The sequence below is a fragment of the Leptodactylus fuscus genome, chromosome 6 (genome assembly GCF_031893055.1).
Source record: "Leptodactylus fuscus isolate aLepFus1 chromosome 6, aLepFus1.hap2, whole genome shotgun sequence".
Lineage (NCBI taxonomy): Eukaryota > Metazoa > Chordata > Amphibia > Anura > Leptodactylidae > Leptodactylus > Leptodactylus fuscus.
Window position 1 is genome coordinate 72,254,801 of NC_134270.1, and position 22,127 is coordinate 72,276,927.

Sequence of the window (22,127 nt, forward strand, 5' to 3'; positions counted from 1 at the left end):
GAAGCCTCTTAATGATTGGAGCACCAGTGTGCTTGTATGACCAGTACTCCATTTACTGCTATGGGCTGCCGGTATTGTAACTGCCAGCAGCCCCATAAAAGTGAATGGAGCACTGGTCAAGTGAGTGCACTAATTGCTCCATTCATAAGGAGGCTCTAGGGGGACATTCTTGCTAGACTTTCTTACTAATCACTAGGGGACATAGCGATCATGCCTCCAGTGATCAGACATTTATTTCCTGTTCTGTGGATAGGAAGGGGGAAATGGGTCTCCATAACGGCACAACCACTTTCAGGGATGGTCTCCAAAGAAGCTCTGGCTGCACTATTGTTACCCAACTGCTGAACTGCCGGGAGTCAGGTAACGAATGGGTGAGTAGGCTTCAAAAGCAGGAGACTTGACATTTCTACATTTAACTTTCCATTAGAGGAAAAATACCCATGAAACTACTGTATGGTAAAAAGAGAAAAGGTTGTCTGGGTTCCAGTAAAGGCTTTAGGGTCTTGTCATCTTGTATTAATTGTGTGTTTTACCAGAAAACCCTGAAGATAAAAGCCTAGACATCGGTCTGTGATTTGAATCTCAAGTGCAATTTGGTTAAGACAACAGAGATGGAATTTTCTTTAGCAATTTAAGATCGCTTCTGGTCTCCATTTTGAGAATAAAATATAAGTGTATTTCAATTTATGAAGAGTAGTACACTATTTCTTATCTGTTTATGTTGTCCTCCATCTCAAGGTTGCATTGCTATGATGACTGTGCATCTTGCAGAAATAACTAAGAATTATAAGGAATATTACTAATGTTGCTAAATAATACTCTAATACATAGTTAACACTTACTATTTAATACCAGCTGAGGTTAGATTGCTTTAAACACTTTAACCCTTTCCCTGCCATGGACCTAAGTAGATTTGTCCTTACAGGGGGGCACTTCAAGTAGCCAAGGACCTATGTGATATATGGCCTTGCTACCAATGCCAATATTCAGAAGGTTTTTAAAGACTTAAAAAAAAAACAAAAAAAAAACCCTAATCTTTAAACTAATAAAGGATTACAATTCTAGAAGCTATAGATTTGGAGATATAAGCTTAACTACAAAGTTGGGAAATGAGATCTCACTTTAAGAAACGATATCTCTGGATCGATAGCAGATAGCATCAAGAGATGAGAATCTCAGTGTCACACCTTATGTCATTCTGAGTCTTATATCACATTCCCTTTTCCTGCTCCTGCTTGAGAACACACACTTGTCACTAAAGTGTTTAGTTTGATCCTGCATTTATATTCGTTTTCCATTTACTGCTTACCAACATACATGTAGTATGTTAGCAAGTAGTAGTGAATTGAAAGATAGCAAAATAATTGCAGGATCACATTGTACAAGGTTTTACGTAAGTGTTCTGTGTAAGACCATAGTGATACAGTTTGCACGGTTGCTCTAAACACAATCGGTTAAGAAATTGAGCAAATTTTTCAATAGTCTTGAGTGAACAAATCATTTTAAGACCTGTATGTGAGGTGGACCTTCACTTTACATAGACACATTTTAATATTGAAACAAATGACAAGGAAAATGGTAGTCCTGAAGGTTTCATCAGATTTAAAATTTATTTTAAATACTACATATTTCTATGTGGGATTCTCCACCGCCCCACCACATGATGATCTGTCACAGATATAAAAGATGAGTCAGAGCACTATCTGTTGTGATCATGAAAGGCTGTGCCAAGACAAGCGGGGTGTAAAAAATACAGCTGGAAACCCAAAGGCCTCTTCTGAATGTCAAACAATCACATGGATTACGATTGTGAGAAGAGGAACACAGTGTCTGCTGAAGGCAGCCATGACAACCTCCTCCCGATTGGAAGTCATGCACATGGGCCAGTGAAGGCAGCAATATAACCTTCCTGCCTACCTGAGAGCTCCATAATGTGTCCTATGTTCTTTTTGGGATAAGGACTCCCAGCATCTGGATTGGACAATGCCTTACTACAAACATGTTTTCAGCATACGGTTACGTACCTGGTTTAGTTCATTTGATGCAATGTGCTCAGTTGTGCTATAACCTATACTAACCAATTATCCTTCACTTTCTAACCTGAAAAAGTGACAGCTATAATCTGGTTATCACTCATGAGTTACAGCGAACCTGCACATATTGCACCATGTCATTTCTAACATGAGCTACACAATACAAAACATTCACTTTCTAGTCGCTTACATTCTACCACTGAAGACACATAACCAATACCCTGAGACCATTTCCACTACTAGCAGCTTTATCATAATGGTTTATGTTGCTGGAAGACATTCTGTGAGAACACAATCATATGGGACATAAAGCGGACATTGGACATGGCCAACAATAGCCGCACTGCCAATATTGTGACCTAGACACTGTACTAACATGGAGTACTGTAGAAAATAGGGAGGGAAGGCTATTATCAGTGGCTGTAGGGTATCCTTGGTATACAGGAATTTGGAAAATCTGTGGATCAAGTAATATAGCTATAGTAGGGGACCGCAGATGCTTTTGCCTAATCGGTTTGGAAGTGGAGCTACAAAAAGATCAATTAATGCCTGGTAGAGTCAGCTCAACCAAGAGATTTTGGTGGCTTCTAGCCCTGATCTACTGCTGCAACAAGGACCTTGTCGCAAGTGTAATGTAATCTTCAGAAAAGGAAATGGACAGATTGAGAGGAGCCAATGGCTTCCTCTACAGGTTATTGTCAGAGCTGGGAAAAGCTGCAGTCATAGCAACCTGATAGAGCTAGCACAAGTCTACAGATCTAGGAAAATAACAATGATCCTCTTGTAATGCTTTGTTCTCATCTTGGAAATGACCCATAACTTCCTTCTTCATTTTAAACATTTAGTTCCTTTCTTCAATGAGTGAGTTGGTGGGGCTGCTTAGGTCACTTGGACTACTTGGGTTGGTAGGGGTGCTGGCGTTGCTGGCATTACTGGAGTTGCCAGCATCCATTGAGCCTTTTTTGGAGCGTTTGCGCCACTCAGGAACCTGTGACGAATTTGGCATGGATGGTGGCTTGATGTTCTGACGATCTTTCTCTGCTTCTTCTTCCTCATCATATCTCTCATCATCTTCTGTTTCACTGTGATGTGGACTGGAGTGACGGGACAGGGAAGGAGAAGGCGGCACTGAAGCTGGACGTGGATAGCGGAAACCTGCGGCCTGAAGATAAACAAATCTAGTTTGGTACCTGAGGCATGAAATGTCGCTTCTCTATACTATGGCAAAGGTATCAGCACTAGTTCAAGAAACTTCTTCATTTTACAAATTTTGGAAAATGTAGCAGTTTCCTAGTAGGACACTCTTTAGTCCTCCATTTGACAAATGAGGGTCTATAGATAGGTTTGACAAAATCAGCAACAGAATTCTTGTCGCATCACATGCAGTGTGAATTCCCTTTACAGAGAAAGCACCACATTTGTCAGAGTAATACGTAAGTTATACATAAGAGTTGTACTTACTGCAGTTGGTTCATGAGGCTCGTATGTAAAGTTGTCTGGGAACGCCTTTGCCAAGGCCATGTGCCGAGCATACATGTAATACTGGTATGTGTAAGTAAACAAAAAAAAACAAAACTGATTAACTGAATCCAAGTTGCTATTTATATAGATTCATCGCTATAGCATTAAAACGATAAACCAAACTTTCTTTTCTTTCGGTCCCGAAATCCAGTGTACTTTTTCCACAACTTTTAATATAAAGGATAGGTTCAATCTTTCATAGGATTTCCCATAAATAAATATTTTAAACTTAGAATGTAGAGTTAATACCCAAGGGCTTTCAGATTTTTAAAGAGTTACACAGCCCCTACCCTTCAGGGAGTTTTGATCACCAGACTCCACTTGTGTAATTTCTGTACTAGATGTTCGGCCATACAATGTGAAATGAGATGTAACAGATAAGGTAGTATTAGGTCTCACTTTCAGTTGTGTTATTCTGCTCTTACCCTGCCCAGATATTTCCAGTCCAATAAATCAGAGAGGCGCTCGGTACGGTTCCTCTGAATGATGCGCTGGCGCCGGGTTTGCTGACAGAAGTTGTACAAGAAAGAGGTGAGCTGAGTGCAAGAGTCATCCACTGAACGGAAGCGTCGATCTAATATGTAAATACCTGCAGGAACACATAAACTCCTTATATAGTGACAGAACAAGAGGTAATACCCACTACAAAGAGGACACATTACAACATACAGCTCCTTACCATAAGCAGAGGGGTCAGCAATATGTTCCTCCATGAAGCATCCAAACCCTGACAAGTTGGTGGAAATGCTGGGAATCCCCATAACTGTACACTCAGCTGAAGCAAGAGAGTGATAAAAGTCATATCATAGTATGATTTGTCAAAAATATGTAGAAAAGCAAAAAATCCCTTTAAGCTATTGTTACTTAGAAAACCAAGAATCTACTAAATAAGGTATTAAAATGGCATCTCATAGAGCTGATCTGTGAAGTGGCTATAACCAGAGTGCATGGGCTTACAAAAACAAAGAAAAAAAAAACACTCATCCAAGAAGCTTCTCTGTAAGGACTAGACACATATATACATTTCAGTACGCAGGTTTAGTTTATACATATAATCTACATGAATACTGTTGGAGTTTAGCACAGGATATCAGCAATATGCTCTACTCTCAAGCCAGCTAATCCAAAAGGCAATTTGGAAACGGACAGCCATATCTTACCGGGTGTGTAGCCCCAAGGCTCATAGTAAGAAGGGAAGACGCCCAAGTGGCAACCACGTACAAACTCCTCATAATCCACTGGCAAAAGTGGGCTTGTAGAGGAAAGAAACTCTGGATGGAAAATGACCTGTGTGAGAGAAGGAAATGGAAAAACATAGAGCAACAGAGATAAAGGTAGAATCAGTAGAAAATGCGTTAATAATAAGGCAGAATAAAGCAAAAGAAAGTAAAGTGAAGCTGGGTCATACTAGTGTAACCTGGTTAGCAGTGCAGCTAAGGTGCCCATAAATAGTATAGACCAGTGATGGCGAACCTTTTAGAGACCGAGTGCCCAAACTGCAACCCAAAACCCACAAAATTTTCGCGGAGTGCCAACACGACAATATAGACTTAATACTATGCGGATCCACAATTGCGGACAGTTACTGACCAAAAATTACAGTCATGTGGGGCTTTACAGAGCTTTCAATAATACAAACAACGTTGTACTGAAATGTAAAGGTCTCGGCATTTGGTACTTTGAACAATTAATTTTCACTATTTACATCGCACAGGATCTGTTTTATAGTTACCGTGTAATATTCTTACATCCTGTACTAATATCACGTCTGCTATAAAACAGATACTGTGTGATATAAATAGTGAGGGGACCCCAGACAGTATTATATGCTCTGCAGTGGGCCCACCACACAATATTATATTCTCCACAGTACCACAGTAGCCCCCCAGTGTTATATGCTCCGCAGTAGGTGTCCCCCCCCCACAGGATTATATGCTCCACAGTGGCATCCACACACAGTATTGTGTGCTTATAAATAGGCCCCCCCCCAGTATTATATGCTCTTTAGTACACCCCCCAGTATAAGCCACCCCAGTATTATACACTCCCCCCAGTATTATAAGCCCCCTCAGTATTATACACTCCCCCCAGTATTATACACCCCACCCAGTATTATAAGCCCCCCCAGTATTATACACTCCCCCCCAGTATCATACACCCCACCAAGTATTATAAGCGCTCCCCCCAACATCATATACACAGTGAGCCACTCTCATACTCACCCCTGAAGAGCCGCCGGCATCCACCTTCTTGTCACTGGCGGCGCTGATGACGTCATCGCGCCCGCGTCGGGGCAGAGGTCAAACTCTGCAGCCAGTGTAGGCCGCGGTCGCGCGATCCGCGGCCTACCCTGACAGCTTTCAGCTGTATGTGCATTTGCACATACAGCTGAAGGCAGTGATCGCTCATCAACGGGGAATCCTGTACCGGATTCCCTGTTGGTGAGCGATCCGGGCGACCGCACGCGTGCCAGCATGGAGGGCTCTGCGTGCCCTCTCTGGCACGCGTGCCATAGGTTCGCCATCACTGGTATAGACCAATCAACATGCACCAAACCTCAATTTCAGAGGGAACAGCTGACCATCTAAAGTGTATGATATGATATATATATATATATTATGAATGAGGAAGCTGCATAATCTTTGTTTTCATGTGCTCAGTCAAGGGTTGCTCTCGCAGCTATTTATTACACACAGACCCAACCCTCTCCCAATAAGAATACACGCACGCTCAGCCAAGTTGGGTCTGAATTTGTATGGGAAGTGGGATTTTCAGGTACCATAGCTGTAAGCTAAACTATGGAAAGTGTAAAGGAACCTTCACAGTGCACTGTAGCAAAGTCTGCAGCAACAGCTCCACCTTCCTGTACAACAAGCAAACTACACAAGCACATGTACAAGCTTTAGAAACTACTGTATCCGCGAAACCAAAAATAGCCATTTTATGATAAAGATCTTTTTAACACTATTTAGTATTTCTCACAAACTTTAATGGTAAGATGCAATGATTTAGAGTTGGGTTCCCATTTAAGGACTTTGCACCAGTGTACACAAAAGATAAGGGTTAATATATTTTAGTTACAGAAAACAGAGGGCAAACAATTCAGGTCTCAAAGGGACCCTCAAAAGTATTATGAGGAGGTTACAGTATGAAGCCTGTCCTATCCTGCCTATTTGTTAGACTCACACAGTGCTCAATCCTGGATCCACCATTTTGTATTACACTTAGTCCTTCTTAGATGAATATCTAAAGGATCGCTACTTATAGATACACTATTGACAATTAAGAGTAGACATAATAGAAAAATGAAGACAAAGAAGGACCTATGTGCAGCAGCTTATACATGTTACAATGCAGGCAGCACTTTAACCACCAACTAAACTCAAGTATGTTGAGACAATGCGCCTTTGCCATAGCACTAAGATTCTTTTGCACTCTATGCATTCATTACATTATATGAGTATGGCTTTGCCAGTTCTATTCAATGGGTTGAGATCTAGTCCCAGGGATTGGATAGGTCATCAATAGCAGTCTCAGTAAAAGCCCTTTAACACTACATGGCAATTCACATGGTTCATATAGCAAAATACAACCATGAAAAATGTGTGCATGTCATTGTAATAAGTGCTTTATTGGAGAAAATAGAAATAATGGAGACACAATTACAGTCCATGACGCTAAGCACAGACCTAAAAGAAAGCAGCACGTAAGACACCAAACCTGCCTCACCTTCACACGGTCAGCACTACTGTTGAACAGTCCAATCCTTCTGATAGTATTCAAAATGGCATCTGTGGAGTCATCCAGCATATTGTGGGTGCAGACTGGGGGGAATGAATGTCTCTGTAGGAGAAGAGCTTTCATTTTATTACATGGTTAATTCAGTCAGTGCAAATTTAAATAGTCTGCTCCTCACGACATGAAAATGAATGGTCATCTAAAGAGGTAGTCTTAAAAATACAACCCCTTTCTATACTAAAGCTGACCCACTGGTCATCTGATCCCTACAGTCCAGCTTCAGAAAGCCTAAGTGCTCAGATACAGTATTACATATTGGTCATTCTAACCAAAGGAGTCGTGTAAACTAAAGCATGGATGGACTGGGTGTGTTATAATGAGAGCTAATAAGAGCTTTCTTCTCCATACAGTCAGGGCTTGTTCACATCTGCGCCCGATCTCCGTTCATGCAGGTTTCCGTTTCCTGCACAAAACTGAGCAGGAGACGGAAACCTGCAGGACTTTCATACCCATTCATTTGAATGGGTTTGAAAGATGTCCAGCCATGAGCGCCGGTAAGCGTTTTATGCTCTACGCCGCTAAACCGTTTTTTTTTTTCTTTTTTTAAAATCGGACAGAGTCGGACATGCTATACTCTGTGTCCGATTTTAAAAACCGGTTTCGCGGCGAAGAGCATAAAACGCTCACCAGCGCTCAGAGGCCGAACCCGGTCTGACAGCTTTCCGTCTTCTGCATACAGAAGACGTATGCATACTTGTGCATACAGAAGACGGAAAGCTGAGAATGGACTCCGGGCGCTAGTGTGAACCTAGCGTCAGAAGTACACTCCTATTTTTTCTTATAAAGGAATGTAATACCTACAAAGTAGCATTTTCTGGCTGACAAAAATGATGTGTTTGGCCTACAAATGAGCAATATTTCAGCAACAAATGTTCTTAGGAGCATTATTTGATCACTGGGCTATCTAAAAAAGACCTATGAAAAATTCCCTTTAAGCTGTCATACCTGCGTAGCAAATATAGCTCTCTTCATCATGGTAAAATCTTCTTTATCAAGCATCTTATTCATGTCAGGTAGATTCCCTCTGTGAAAGAAAAAGGCCAAATGACTTTACCAACAGTATCTTTCCCCTGTAGTTTTCACAGCAGTTTTATGCCAAGAACATATCTGACAAGACTTCAGTAGGATCATTGCTTACACTAGTAATGACTCATATAGTTTCTTCCCAAACTTTTCTTTTACTGCATTAGCGGTATCCCTGTGAAAAGACAATAAAATCAATGTGGCTAAACTGGAGTGGACACAATTACTTCATAATGATCTCATCTTCTAAAGCCCCTTGCAGATGACCGCATGAAAGGTCAGCGAGTTATCCGGGTTTTTCCATAATAGCACACTGACCCATTCATTTCTATGGGCTCATACACAGGACCATGAAATACACGGTCCCGTGTGCAGGCCTCAAAATATAGAACAGGTCCAATTCCGGTCTGAGTTTGTGGTCTTGTTTCTGCAGCTCTTATTCATAGAATGAAAGGGGTCACGGAAGCACGGCTGGTGCACAGGCAGCATATGGATGACATCCATGTGTCGACTGTGCCGTTCATTCACTGCTAGTGGTTAGCAATCGTGTGCAACCCAGCTAAGAAGGTAAAGGTGTGGTAAATAAAATGACCAGTCTAAGGACCACAAGAATGTTGTTAAAGGGGTGTGGACTTTTTTTTTCAATTATTTAATTGTACTGCTAAGGGGTCTGTGGCCTTTTCACGGACTGCACATGACTGCTGTGAATTGCTGTTTGTGAAGAGCAGACCACTAAGGCCTATGATGTAGCCAGACAGCCAGGGGACCTGTAAACAGAACACTGGAAATGAAGGCCATGGGAGAGGTAAGCCAATTTCTTATGTTTATCCTGTTAGTAGCCCCATTCATTAAACAATTGAAAAAAAAAAAACCAAAAAAAAAAAACACAACTTCAATTTCTATTCAAAGTTCAGCATCAGCTGCTGTGCTCTCCTTTTTCACCAACAATCACTGTCTGGCAACCTATAGATACAATACAACTGCAATCCGGTCACAGTCAGCGTTTCTACTGTGAGCTATAACCGCTCCTATAATTAAAGTATAGTACAATATTTCATTATTTTACTTTTAAAAAAACATACAGAATTTCAGTAAATACAGAAGGGATCAGTAAACCCCTTTAATTTCCTCCTTCCTGGTTTAACTTTTCCATCAAATAAAAATCTCAAGATTTCAACATTAAACAAGGAGAGAATCCTGCACACTAAACCATTGTCTTTGAGTTCTACTTCTAAACATTTTTAGTTATTCCCTATACACAGGATAGAGACAACTTTCTACTTGGTGGGGTCCTGACTGATTTCACCCCTATAGGTCAGAAGAACAGGGGACTTGTGTACCCAGAATAGAATAGGTTGCATATGTGCATGTTGCCCAATTCATCTCTATGCATACACGTTCACTGTTCTCGTGACAGTATCCCAGTAATCCATTGCTGCTCATCAGTACCTCTATATACTGTGGCTGAAGGGTAACTTGTTAATAGAGATTATTATTAAGCATTTACCATAGTTGTTTCCTTACTGCTTGACCCTTTAGCGTTTCCACATTAAAATTATTGGTCCGTGCAGGCATAATGAAGAAGGCGACGACTGTGAGGTCACTATGATTCAACTGGAGGAAACAGAACGTTAGTAATGGATGTCCAGTGAGGATTGTACACAATACAGATAACAACCCTTCTGTATCCTCACCCTAAGAAGATAATTGAGTCTGGCTAAGGCCTCCAGAAAAATGTCAGCACCTTTGTTAGAGAACTCATAGCGACCGGCGATGAAGAAAAACAGCGTCTTGTCTAAATTGAAGTCCAGGTGTCTGAAAGGGCAAAAATAGAAGGTTAAATAATAAAGCAAATCAATGAAAGTGTTACTCAATGGCATTTCGCTGGCTGGAAATTTTCTATTACAGAACCATATATACAATACCAATATGCAATGTATTCCAGCCTCCGCTTGTGCCCTGAACAAAGGAACTACAATCACATTTCAGTTTCAGGTGAATGTTCACAGATTTGCTTGAATGAGAGTGATAAACGGGCAATATGCCTGTAAGGAACCATAAGAGGGTCCAAGTGGAAAAAAGGGGAAGCAGGAAAGAATTTAAGATAGTTAGATTAGTATAATCGGGAACAGGGTTTGCTATGTCCAACATGGAATTGGTTACATGGTTGCTGATGTCAGGTGGTCTGAGTCGGAAGTAAAGTTAGTATAGTATGGTATAGTGTTTGTTAAATGGGCAAAATGAAGTTGGTTACTTAACATTCCTGTTAGTGCTGGGATCTTTGAGGTCAAGGTAAGGGAACAATACGGGGTGGTACTTCAGATGGTAGGTATCAAGGTAACTGGATTAGGATACTAGAAATGGAGTATTGCTAAGTCTTTTAAGATATGGCAGGAAAGGGACAGTAGATTAATTCTATGTTATGGCTACATCACAGGGTAAAGTCACCCACTATCCCAGCCCTTAACATAAGTTTTGTTTGTAATGTTGTGCTTTGTAAGGCAGGTTTGTGGCACTTCTCATACACATGGAAGGCAGTATGTATGAGCCACAGCGAGATAACCATGAGCTTCATAGCAGGGTTTCTCACCTGTGGAAAGACAAGTTACATGGGCTGGTCCCTGGATCAGACATAACCACAAATGTTGGTCAGGATTGGGGGGAGGGGGTTGTCATTGCATGTGTGCGGGCACAACTGGTTCCTAGACTTTGCACTAGCAGGGGGCAGGTGTTCCCTGGCTCATTAAATGAGGTGAACCCAACTGTACCGTATGGTGGCATTAATAAAGAGTAGCTAACGTCACAAAAAATTTGCCACAATACTGTTTGCTGTAGTTATTTATTGTAGATAAATAGGGGTTTAACACTGGTGCACTCTTTATAGTCTTACACCCAGCAAAGTAATATTTTACATGCCCTCATTTCTTATTGTGCTAAAGACTGCTATGACAAACATGCTCATTGCTGACAATCTCTAAGCAATTACATGAGATTCCAAGAGTCATTGCCCATACTAACTAAAGGTGGAAGGAAATTGTGCAAAAATAAATATTTCTCATTATCTTTCCACTAGAGTAAGGCTGGTCTTACACGACCGTAATGATTCTACGGTCCACATGTTGCTGATCAGCAACACAGACTCCGCAGATGTCCGCGTCCTGGGCGAGTCCGTGCAGTGCCGCAATTCACGGGCATTACGGACATGCTCTATAAATTGCGGACCACGGTTGCGGCCTGGCACACCACAGATAAAATATCCGGTGGTGTAAGAGGCCGTATTGAGTATAATGTGTCAGCAATTGAAAACCCTCAATTGCGGACTTACATTACGGTCGTGTAAGACCAGCCTAAGTGGTAAGTTAGTAAGACTTAAAAGGAATCTGCAAGACAGCCAAATACTAAGACACAGACAAGACTCACATGGTGCACCTGCAAATGCACCATTATGCCATCTCAGAAGCACCACTGACACTAGGTTCACACTAGCGCTGCGGTCTCAGTTGTTCGGGTCCACCACTAAAAAGCAGTTACACACGGATATAACCATAGAACGTTAACATCTAAGGTTATTAAGAGACACTTGCCTATGTCAGGCAGATGTTTACCTGGTGTGACAGTATTTTGTAGGCCACCTTTATTTTCCTATAGGAGAGCATGGAATATTACGGAAATAGTGAAAAGGCAAAATTAGGGAAAAGACTATTGGAACAAAAGGACCTTCAGTACCCATACCGAAGGGTCTGAATGTAGACTCTAACCTATTCCTGCCACAGGCATTTTTTTTAATTTTCATTTTTGACTCCCCACCTTCCAAACCCCATAAATTAATTTTTCAGTTCACGGAGCCATATGAAGGTCAAATTTTTGCAGGACAAATTGTACTTTGTAATGGTATTCATTTAATACTCCATACAATGTACTTTGAAGCTGGAAAAATATTCAGAACAGGGTGCTATTCTAGAAAAACTGCATTTATGAGACTCTTACGGGCTTTATTTTTTACAGCCAAAATGACATGTCACCTGTATTTTATGGGTCAGCCTGATTCCAGGGATACTAAATTATTATAGTTTTTTTTACGTTTTAACCCCTTAAAAAAAAAGTTCTTGAAGTTGCCATATTCTGACACCAATAATTTTTATATTTCAGTGTATATTTTATGGGTCAGCCTGATTCCAGGGATACTAAATTATTATAGCTTTTTTATGATTTAACCCCTTAAAAAGAAGTTCTTGAAGTTGCCATATTCTGACACCAATAATTTTTATATTTCCGTGCACAGGGTGGCATAAGTCATTTTTTTTTTTCATGGGGTCAGATGTACTTTTTATTCATACCAATTTTGGAACTGTCTATTGCTTTGACCGCTTTTTATCCAAATTTTTTATGGGAGGTGTTTTATGGGATGGCGTTTTCAAAGACAGGGATATATAATATCTATGTATTTCACTATTTTATTTTTTACTTTTATATTTGCTGGAGGTAAAAGGGGAGGATTCAAATTATTATTATTTATTTATTTTTTTTTTTAACTGCATTTATTACAACCCCTAGGGTTTTCGAGATCTTTTAGCCTACTTCATGTCGAGACACGTTCTATTTAGGCAATTTCCACAGGTCTGGCAGTAATCAGTCCTATATGAGACTAGCGAAACTGAACTCAGCTTTACAAAAAATTTGGGGAGTGGGGGAAACAATTATTTTTTTCACATAGGGCCTGGTTGTTTGGAATATCTTTTCCCTAAATAAATGACATTTAAAAACGGCTTTTTGTATTTACTCAGGTTATCTTCATCTGATATTCAAATTTATTTGATAATCTGAAACATGTAAATTCAGATTAGTTATAAACAGTGCTGTGAAAAAGGATCTAAAGGTCAAAGGCTCAGTCTAATAAATTGCCATTCAAAAGCATTATAGAAGCAATTAAACAAATCACACTGTAAAATTCCCCAGTAAAATCAAAAATAAATACATATGGAATTACCACAATTGTAATGACCTGTCTGTTAGGGGGCGTTCACACTACCGTTGGTGTCCGTTATGAAGGTGTCCGTTTAAAAGAAAAAAAACGGACACCTATCATAACGGACATTAACGGACACTAACTGATGCTAACTGATGTTAATGTGTCCGTTTTTTTTAACTGATCCATTTAATGGATCAGTTAAAAAAACGGACACATTAGTATCAGTTAGCATCAGTTAGTGTCCGTTTTTTATACTGTCCGTTTTTTTCTTTTTGCTGTTTATGCTTTCTGAGCAGGTGCAGAAAATAAACGGACAGAAAATAACGGACTGTAACTGATGGCCATCAGTTACTGTCCGTTATATGTCCGTTGCCCATAGACCTCAATGTTAAATAAAAAACGGACACTTTCTGTCCGTTTTTTCAAACGGACAAAAAAATCCTGCATGTGTGATTTCTCTGTCCGCTTGAAAAAACGGACATGCTTGTTAACGGACCCTTAAGGACACAAACGGACACAAACTGACAACAAATGAAATCCCATTGAAATGAATGGAAATTGTAACGGACACAGCTAGTGTCCGTTGCTAAAATTTTGAACGGACAGTAACAACGGACACTGCAATCGGACACCAACGGTAGTGCGAACTCCCCCTTAGGTAAAGCACACAACGAATGAAATAGAAAACATTGCTGTTAAACAAGAATACTCTTCCCAGAAAAACAAGCCTTCATACTAGATCAATAAAATTTAACATAGGTTTGGTAATAAAGGGGAGTGGGGGAGGGGGTAAATCCTCTGATAATAAAAGTGGTTAACTATGTTATAATGGTTTGCAATTCAAAGGTCTCACCCGTAAAAATGCCCCCGGATAAACTCCTGGATGCGGTTCTTACTCTGAGCGTGCAAGTTCTGAAACTCATGCATGGCAGAGAACTTCTTTACATTTAAACCGTTTGGGGTTACAAAATCTGTAATCGAGAACATACACATGGGATAAAGTTTCCAGAACACGCAATAAATGTTAAAAATACCACTTCCAACTTCTTAAAAGTCATCCCTTTTTTAAAAGTTGTTGGCACAGTCCAAAATGGGGTTCCTTAGCATTGCCAGGGAAGCAAACACCACTATTCTCCTGGATATTGCAACCATCGGATATAGTAAGACAATAGAAGCTCTTAGTAACAGTTATGGCAATGGATATTTGGCAAATGAAATGCAATGCAATAAAATGGAGGGGGGAGGGAAAGAGACAAGCAGCCTTAGGACACAGTACAAAAATATGGCACTGGCTTTTTGGCATGTGGAATCAAAAATGCTGGAGGAGAGGCCAGGACTCTGTGGCCCTGATAATAGTAACAGATAGTGAGAGAGAGGCAGGAACAGATGACTAACAATATAAGTATGAAACACAACAACATTATGAATGAGCAGACTATGTGACTGGCTACAGCAAAGCCACATGATCAATGGCAGGGAGACAAAGCCAATGAGGTAACAAGGAGTCCTACAATAGATGTTATTTGGTTAGCTAGTGATGCCAGTCCGGATGCTGCGATTGTCCAAAGAGACGGCAGGAAGGCAGACAGTAGTTCTAAGGCCAAGTTCACACTACATACATTAACTGTAGCAGAGTAACAGACAAATACAGAGCGCCATCCATGTGTACCCGTTCCCACTAATATAAACAACATGATGGACGCTGTCTTCAGTCATTGGGTTTAATGTAGAAGACACCTGACGGAAGGGGTTACATATACCATTTAAAGTCCATTGCTCTCATCCTGTGATGGATAGCAATAGACATTAAATAACAGTTGCGTGATCCTAACCTTACGTGTGAGGAGTGCGATATTACAGTAGATTAGACACAATTTTGACAGTCAGCCTATTCTACCACTCTGCTTAACATAGAGTCAATGCTCCTCCAGCATTATCCTTATAAAATATAAATACCGTTTTAAATGGAGCTTACTTTTAAAGACATGAGCTTCTAACAAAAGAATTAATTCTTCAAAAATATGCATGGAGTCCTACAGTGAAAGGGCCCAAGGTCTTTTTCTAAATTCAAAGGGAATCTAGTATCTGTGTCCATCTTTGTAATCCTGCCAATGCCTTACAATGACATATACAATGTCCCTTTAAGAAGGCCCCTGGTATACAGACCAGGCACTTTTAACATTGTCCACTTTCAACTTACCAGGTTTGCGTTTCAGCAGATGTTCAGCTTCTATTGCAGTGATCTGAGAAACCGTAGTGAAGACATGGCTGCACTGAACCGCAGCACGTTCCATACAGTATCGGTGATAGATCTGCCGATCTCCAGCTTCTTTATCTACATTAAACTGTCAGCACATGAGCATCATAAATATTCTGAAGGGATCATGCACTCCAATACTTACAAAATAAAACTGCATACTCTTATATGGCTCTTCATGCTACATGTTCCTCATGGCTACATCAACAGGAAAACCAATTGTCTAGTGGTGGCTACTGTCAGGCAGCATTGTATCTTCTAGACTAAATCTATATCTATGCAGGCCAGTCTACATTCTTTGATTCAAAAAAGAAAAAAAAAAACAAAACAAAAAAACACCTGTCACAGCCTCCACTCTACCAAACACAACCTGACTTTCCCGTTATAGTTTCAGACGTATACAAGGTATACTATGGATACAGGCGAAGACTAAATGAAGTTAAGTAACTGGACATGTAGGTTACTCTATTGAAACCAATTCTAGGTTTAAGCTGGTCATATATTAGATGTATTTCCACCAACCCTGACAATTTCAGCAGGACTGACTCTGTTGAGAAATATTGTTGGATTTCAACAACCCGATCCTTGTGTACTCAGCAAGATAGACTGTTGTCAGAATATATGCACCCCTGGCCAAAAATGCATCTGTATGGCCCATGGAGCGTTCAGCCAACAGCTAGCTAACGTATATGGCCATATACGGGCCATAGCTATATGGAAGCAGCTGAGATTACTCATTCTCCTGCTGTGTGTATACTTTATAGTTGAAAGCCTCAGTAATACAAGATATTGTCAAGCAACATAACCTGCATATTACTAAAATATTCTATCCTGAGATAGTATACAAGAAATCTTAAACAATTGCCACAATATAACAATCTGACATTTGCGCAGAATAGTGTTCTCACCGTCTGCAGGTTATTGTAGAAGTCCACACTTCCAGCGCACAGGTAACGGCCTAGGAGGGTGGCATGAGTGGTGAAGATGGTAGCCACTGGGAGTTTACGAACACGACACAAACATAAGCCAACTCCAGCTAGCCACTCATGGAAATGAGCCAGGATAAAGGGCTTCTCATCACCACATTGGGCTGCAAACTGAGAGGATAAGAACAGAATGGTCAGGAGCTAATGGGCATAAAACAGTGGGTTTGCACTCTCCTGCCTTACAGGTCGCCATACATACCTCACCCAGGAACCAGGCTGTTAGGAAGCCAAATAACACAGCATCGTTGGCTTCTCTATCATACCATGGGATCCCAATGGTGCAGCTATCCCAAAGCTCAGTCTTCCAGCGGTCAAGGCTCCAAGCGGTGGCTGCTATGTCGATAAGGACTACATATGGGCTGCCTTCTATCAGCCAGCGGCCAAAGTAAACCTGTGCAAAAAAAAAGGCCATCCAGTTATTACTTACTGCTACTACAATGGCTGAAAGAAGACAAAGACATCATTTTATCTTTAGGAGGGTTCAGAAGACTACAGTACTACACCTAAAATGTGACAAAAGGAAATCTTATACTATAAACCCTGAGCCTCGAAGCCAATGCTATGCAGTAAGTATTTAAAAAGTTGTAACTGTTTTTTTTTTTCCCCAAAGAGCACTGTTTGGGCCATAGACTATGACTGTTAATGCTGATCAGTGACTGGGACTGAGATACGGCCTGTGGACATTGGAAACAGATCCATTTTGGAGTTTTGCTACAAAACAGTTGTATGGGATTTGAAAAAAAGGGCACTCTACATACACATTTTTAATCAAAAGCATGTACTATAGCCCAAGTGTGTCCACTAGGTGGCAGCATAATATAGTAACTGACAATAGACCTATAACAGAAATGCTATGCATATACAGTATATTGTAAGATGTCAGTCACTTTATTGGGCTGTGTAAGAATTTCCCTAAATTCTCTCATTTGGCTCATTCTTAAGAGGAGAGTATCCCACTTATATCTACAGTTACAGTCAAGAAGGAGAGCCAGAAATGGGGACAATCTATGAAAGCCCAAGGCCAAAGAACAGATGGCCCCAAATTATTAAACCATGAATACAGTAACATCACAATTAATAGGGCTTTTCAGTTATAGGTCTAGAAAGCTGATTTAACGTACAATGAAAAGTTCAGCAACTTTCACAATACCTGCTTGCTGTCAATGAAAGGAAACATTTTACAGCCCTCTCGGAAGAATAAGCGTTGTCTAATGAATGAATCACTTAGTCTTATGGACGGCATATAGATCTAATGAAATAAATGTAGCCATATATACTTCAGTGTTTTCACTGTAAAAAACATTAGTGAAAGTCCGATTTTTTTCAGTTTTACTGATTTAGGACATTTAAAGCACAGTCCGAGATTTCACTGAACCTCACACTAATGCTTCAAAGCCTCGTATCAGCTTTGTTTTTTCTTCTTCTTCCAAGATTTCGAGAGGAACCATTTTTTAACACACAACAATTTCGTAATAGTTTCCTATTAACACTATTAATTCTATTCATGAGTCAGGAAGATCAAGATGACCACTAGTATAAAGCAAACCCAGTTAAACGCTGGTGCAGCAAAAGTAATGCATTTCTAATTCTCTTTGCAAATGAAAGCGATTGAATTTTAGTCCGATTAACTTTGACCTTCTTGTGAAAGACAAGACCTCCTTCACTAGGACATCCTGACCCCTGCACTGTCACCTTCTCCCTTGTATTTCAGCTGTCAGGACATTATCGGTCCTCAACACCAAACTAATTCGGTGATCCTGTCCGGGAACCCGAGGTCTAACACGAGCATGGTTTACAATTTTTAGAGTTGACCTTTTCAGCGGGCAGTAATCGAATCCCTGCATAACACGAGGTCACTGTGGAGGAACGTTAAATTTAGCGCTCGAACATGTGCTTGTGAACTCAGACAGAAAGGGGAGAGGAGGATTTTTAGCAAAGTCACAAGATGGGAGGTTTTCACTCCAACATGCAAGAACGTAACAATGGCAGTAAGATGCCCAAGAGGATTTAAAGAGCAAATATTGGTTCAGGGATGCATGGCGCACTATATTATAAAACACATGGGGTAATCTGCCTAAAAATATAAATAAAATGTCAGAGTCCAAGTACTAGGACAATTCTGTAGCGCTACAACTTCTCTGATGCCACTTGAAGGTATCCATCTCTTAGAATCTCTTGCATGTTGTTCATATTATAGCTCGGTAGAAAGGGCTGACTGATAGCTAAATTTTATGTAATACTTTATATACTTTATAGTCTGACGCAATGATGTCTAAAGAATAATGAAGTGTATGCAAGTAATTTTATGCTGAAGTACCAATAAAGAAGGAGTTTTTATTTCCCTGTAAACGGCCGTGCTGGATTCCTTTATTCATTGATGGTGTGATCGTGCTCCGAGCCGAGGGCGTTGAAAATCCATGCACAGCCGTGGTTCAATGTGGAAGTGGACAAGCGGAACGCAGCAAGGAGAATCACCTACAAGTGGCTGAGTACTGTTTTCCTTTTTCCCTATATCTTGATACTTTATATACTACTGGAATGCTGCCTTACATAAGATACAGACTTTGACTGCAGAGTAAAAGTTTACAAAGCACTAACTACATATTGCACATATTTAACAACTGAGTTGCCCATAAAAGTTAGATAAACATCAGACTATATGACTAAAGTCTGCAAAATTTTACAAGAAAGATTGTCTATTAGAGCCAATGCCTATATCGCCTGATAGTCTGACCATTGTCATATTGGATTTTTCAATCAGGTTGGTCTCACAATTTAGTCGCTACAGTACAGTTACAGAAGAATGGGCGCCATAGATTTTCCCCATCTCCATATTTCAGGCCGCACAAACGCCAACAGTTACATCAATGCAAGGGGTTATGGTAATGCATACTTATTTCTTTTAGCCTGGGCATACCAGCAGAATAAAAAATAAGATTAAGACAGAAGTCATCGATGTCTCAACAGTGAGACATTTCCTGTTCTTGAAGCCCTTTATAAACTGGTGATGGCGAAAATTTAATCCTTCCCTTTTCTAGAAGTCAATCACTGAAATGCTCCTTAGGTAAAATCAAGCTCCTCCTATGCAACCTTATAGTCTTAATAGAGGTCTATATGTCTACAAGATCATCAATGCCTTACTGTAAATCGCATAAATGGACAAAAGGTTCCACAGGAAGACAACTGTAAAGTCAATTCAACTCATCTCACGAATGGAAGTTGCTCAGCCGTTCTAATCCAGACAATACCAAGTCATATAGTCATAGAGCTACCAATGTCACCCATAATACATGAAGAAAGAAAACAAGACTGTTAGGAAACAAAGTAACATAGCTTCTTCTCACCTTACATCCCTTTGAGTTCATGGAGTCCAGAGTGCGTTTCATGGCAGGATTTGGAGGCTCAATCAACTCTACCTGGGTCCGTACATTGTGCTCGAAGTAGGGTCCGATAAGGAAGTAATTCTCTCCCCATTCATCAGTGGTAATTTTGGCTTTGGTCTGTATAACTGTATAAATTCCACCAACTGGAGAAACAAGTGCCAAGAAACCACTTAATATAATATCACCATGGAGTAAGACATCTATACATATCAGCATCATACATACAAAGACATAGAATCAAAGACAACTCAATGACCAAACCCCTGAAAATCCAAACTAATGTTTCAGCATTTAGTAACATAGGACTGTGAGAAGAGTTACACCCACCCACCCCTAAGCCGAGTCGCTAAGTCATTTCTTCTCATTTATGATTGTACCCCTTTCCTTTTCAAAAAGGGCCTGGATGCCTTTCTTGAAGAGAAAAGTATAACAGGTTATGGACTCTAGATTTTAAGGACATGTTGATCCAGGGTTTTTATAATGACTGCCAGATTTGGAGTTGGGAAGGAATTTTTTCCCCTGAAATAGGGCAATTGGCATGAGCCTCATGGGGTTTTTCGCCTTTCCCTGGATCAACACTGTAGGGATTGTAGGGACTAATGTCCTTATCCAACCTCATTAACTATGTAACTATGTACAGTGCAGATAAAATTTTTGTTTGTTTCTTTCTTTGTTAGCTACTGACATGCTGTAAATATATATTTACATTAAATTGTTGTCACAGCAGGCATATTAGTAGGACCCTGGCCCCCTTTCTCAGCGATGAAGAGGACCAGCGACGTGCCCCACCGGAGACAAATCCAACGCGTGCCCACCAGGAGGCGGGGCACACACCACAAGGTTCGCTGAGGAGGAGGGTAACAGGGTTACTGCATATGTTAGATAGATAGATAGATATACATATACATATGCCATATATATGTAATAAAGCTGTGGCTGACCCCGCCCATTCAAAGGTAACTTTGTCCGTATTTATGTGAAGATCACACACAAAAGGGTTTGGTGGAGGGGAAGGGGTTTTTGGTCCAGGAAAGTGCTCAAATACGGCCGGTCTGAGTTTGGAGACCTTAAATTGTGATGAACAAGATGGAATACATCAATACCTGAACAGCATTGTCCATGTCACAGGTTCTATTTAAATAAAATGACAACTGGGCATTACCATTCTCCTTGTCAAAAGGGTTGTACTATAAGCACAGAAACTGGCAGTTCAAATTGTTCATAATTTTTTGTTTTTTTTAGCGTAATAACAGTGGAACGGCACAATGTAGAATTTCAAAAAGAAAAGAAATACCACAATATTGCCATTGTCTTCTGTTTGAGAAATAACAGACACGAGGGGCTTCCCCATTCTTGAAAACTCCTTCAAGTCAACAGGCACAAAATGATGAATGAATGAACTTTGACTTTCTATACACTAGCTCGTTTGTGCAGTAAAAAAAAGGTAGAATTACCACCATAGTAATCTACTGACATGTCACATTGACAACAATATCATGGGGGGCCCCTGAAAAATGAAATTTTTTGAAAAGAATAAGATTTTTGTGTAATGTCTTTCTACTTGTTTGTAGACAGAATAGAAGCAGGGCAATTGATGGGCACCGTGACCAGTACAGAATGTTCTATAGTAAAATAGTTACACTTGCTACCACTAAACAAGGGACAGATCCAAGTCACCCACATGTCTCAGCAGTTTTAACTAGTACACAACGTAGGAAAATTCTCACTCTGGTATGTCGGTATCATGTGTAGCATACTGTGGAGCCAAGAACATCTCAGGGGATCAGCAAGATTGACGCCATCCATATCCCACCGAGATAAACTGTTACATTACTGATCTTATACTTTGTAAACCTCAGATCGGCCTGTGGAATGATCACACTACCATAGAAGCCAATAAGTTAGTGCTTGACAAATATGAAGGATCACAAAGCCAATGAAACACTGAAATATGCTGATAGGATCGATAATCCCAGGGACTGCTATGGCCATGGATATCATTACAAATGGGTATAGTTTACTCCAGTGGTAACATGGAGGAAGTACTCCCCCACAATGTGCTGATGCCTGAAATCAGACATCTACTAGATCAGATGCCCATTCTAAAGAGGAGGGCATATGGCTGGGGTTGTTGTGATGGGAAAACCTATTAAAGCA

General features: G+C 40.4%; 1 protein-coding gene across 1 annotated transcript in view; it reads right to left on the bottom strand.

Moving 5' to 3' along the window:
- Positions 1-1,585: 1,585 nt before the first annotated feature.
- GYS1 (glycogen synthase 1) overlaps positions 1,586-22,127 on the bottom strand; it is a 35,783-nt gene continuing 15,241 nt past the window's right edge. Inside the window, exons 2-16 of the mRNA XM_075280236.1 lie at positions 19,932-20,113; positions 16,787-16,978; positions 16,510-16,698; positions 15,545-15,689; positions 14,198-14,315; positions 10,070-10,190; positions 9,883-9,989; positions 8,491-8,550; positions 8,298-8,376; positions 7,284-7,397; positions 4,715-4,841; positions 4,234-4,329; positions 3,980-4,143; positions 3,495-3,575; positions 1,586-3,195 (exon numbers count right to left, since the gene is read on the bottom strand). Of these exons, the coding sequence (XP_075136337.1) occupies positions 2,875-3,195; positions 3,495-3,575; positions 3,980-4,143; positions 4,234-4,329; positions 4,715-4,841; positions 7,284-7,397; positions 8,298-8,376; positions 8,491-8,550; positions 9,883-9,989; positions 10,070-10,190; positions 14,198-14,315; positions 15,545-15,689; positions 16,510-16,698; positions 16,787-16,978; positions 19,932-20,113 (2,096 nt within the window). The 3' untranslated portion in view covers positions 1,586-2,874. The remainder of the gene's footprint in view (positions 3,196-3,494; positions 3,576-3,979; positions 4,144-4,233; positions 4,330-4,714; positions 4,842-7,283; positions 7,398-8,297; positions 8,377-8,490; positions 8,551-9,882; positions 9,990-10,069; positions 10,191-14,197; positions 14,316-15,544; positions 15,690-16,509; positions 16,699-16,786; positions 16,979-19,931; positions 20,114-22,127) is intronic.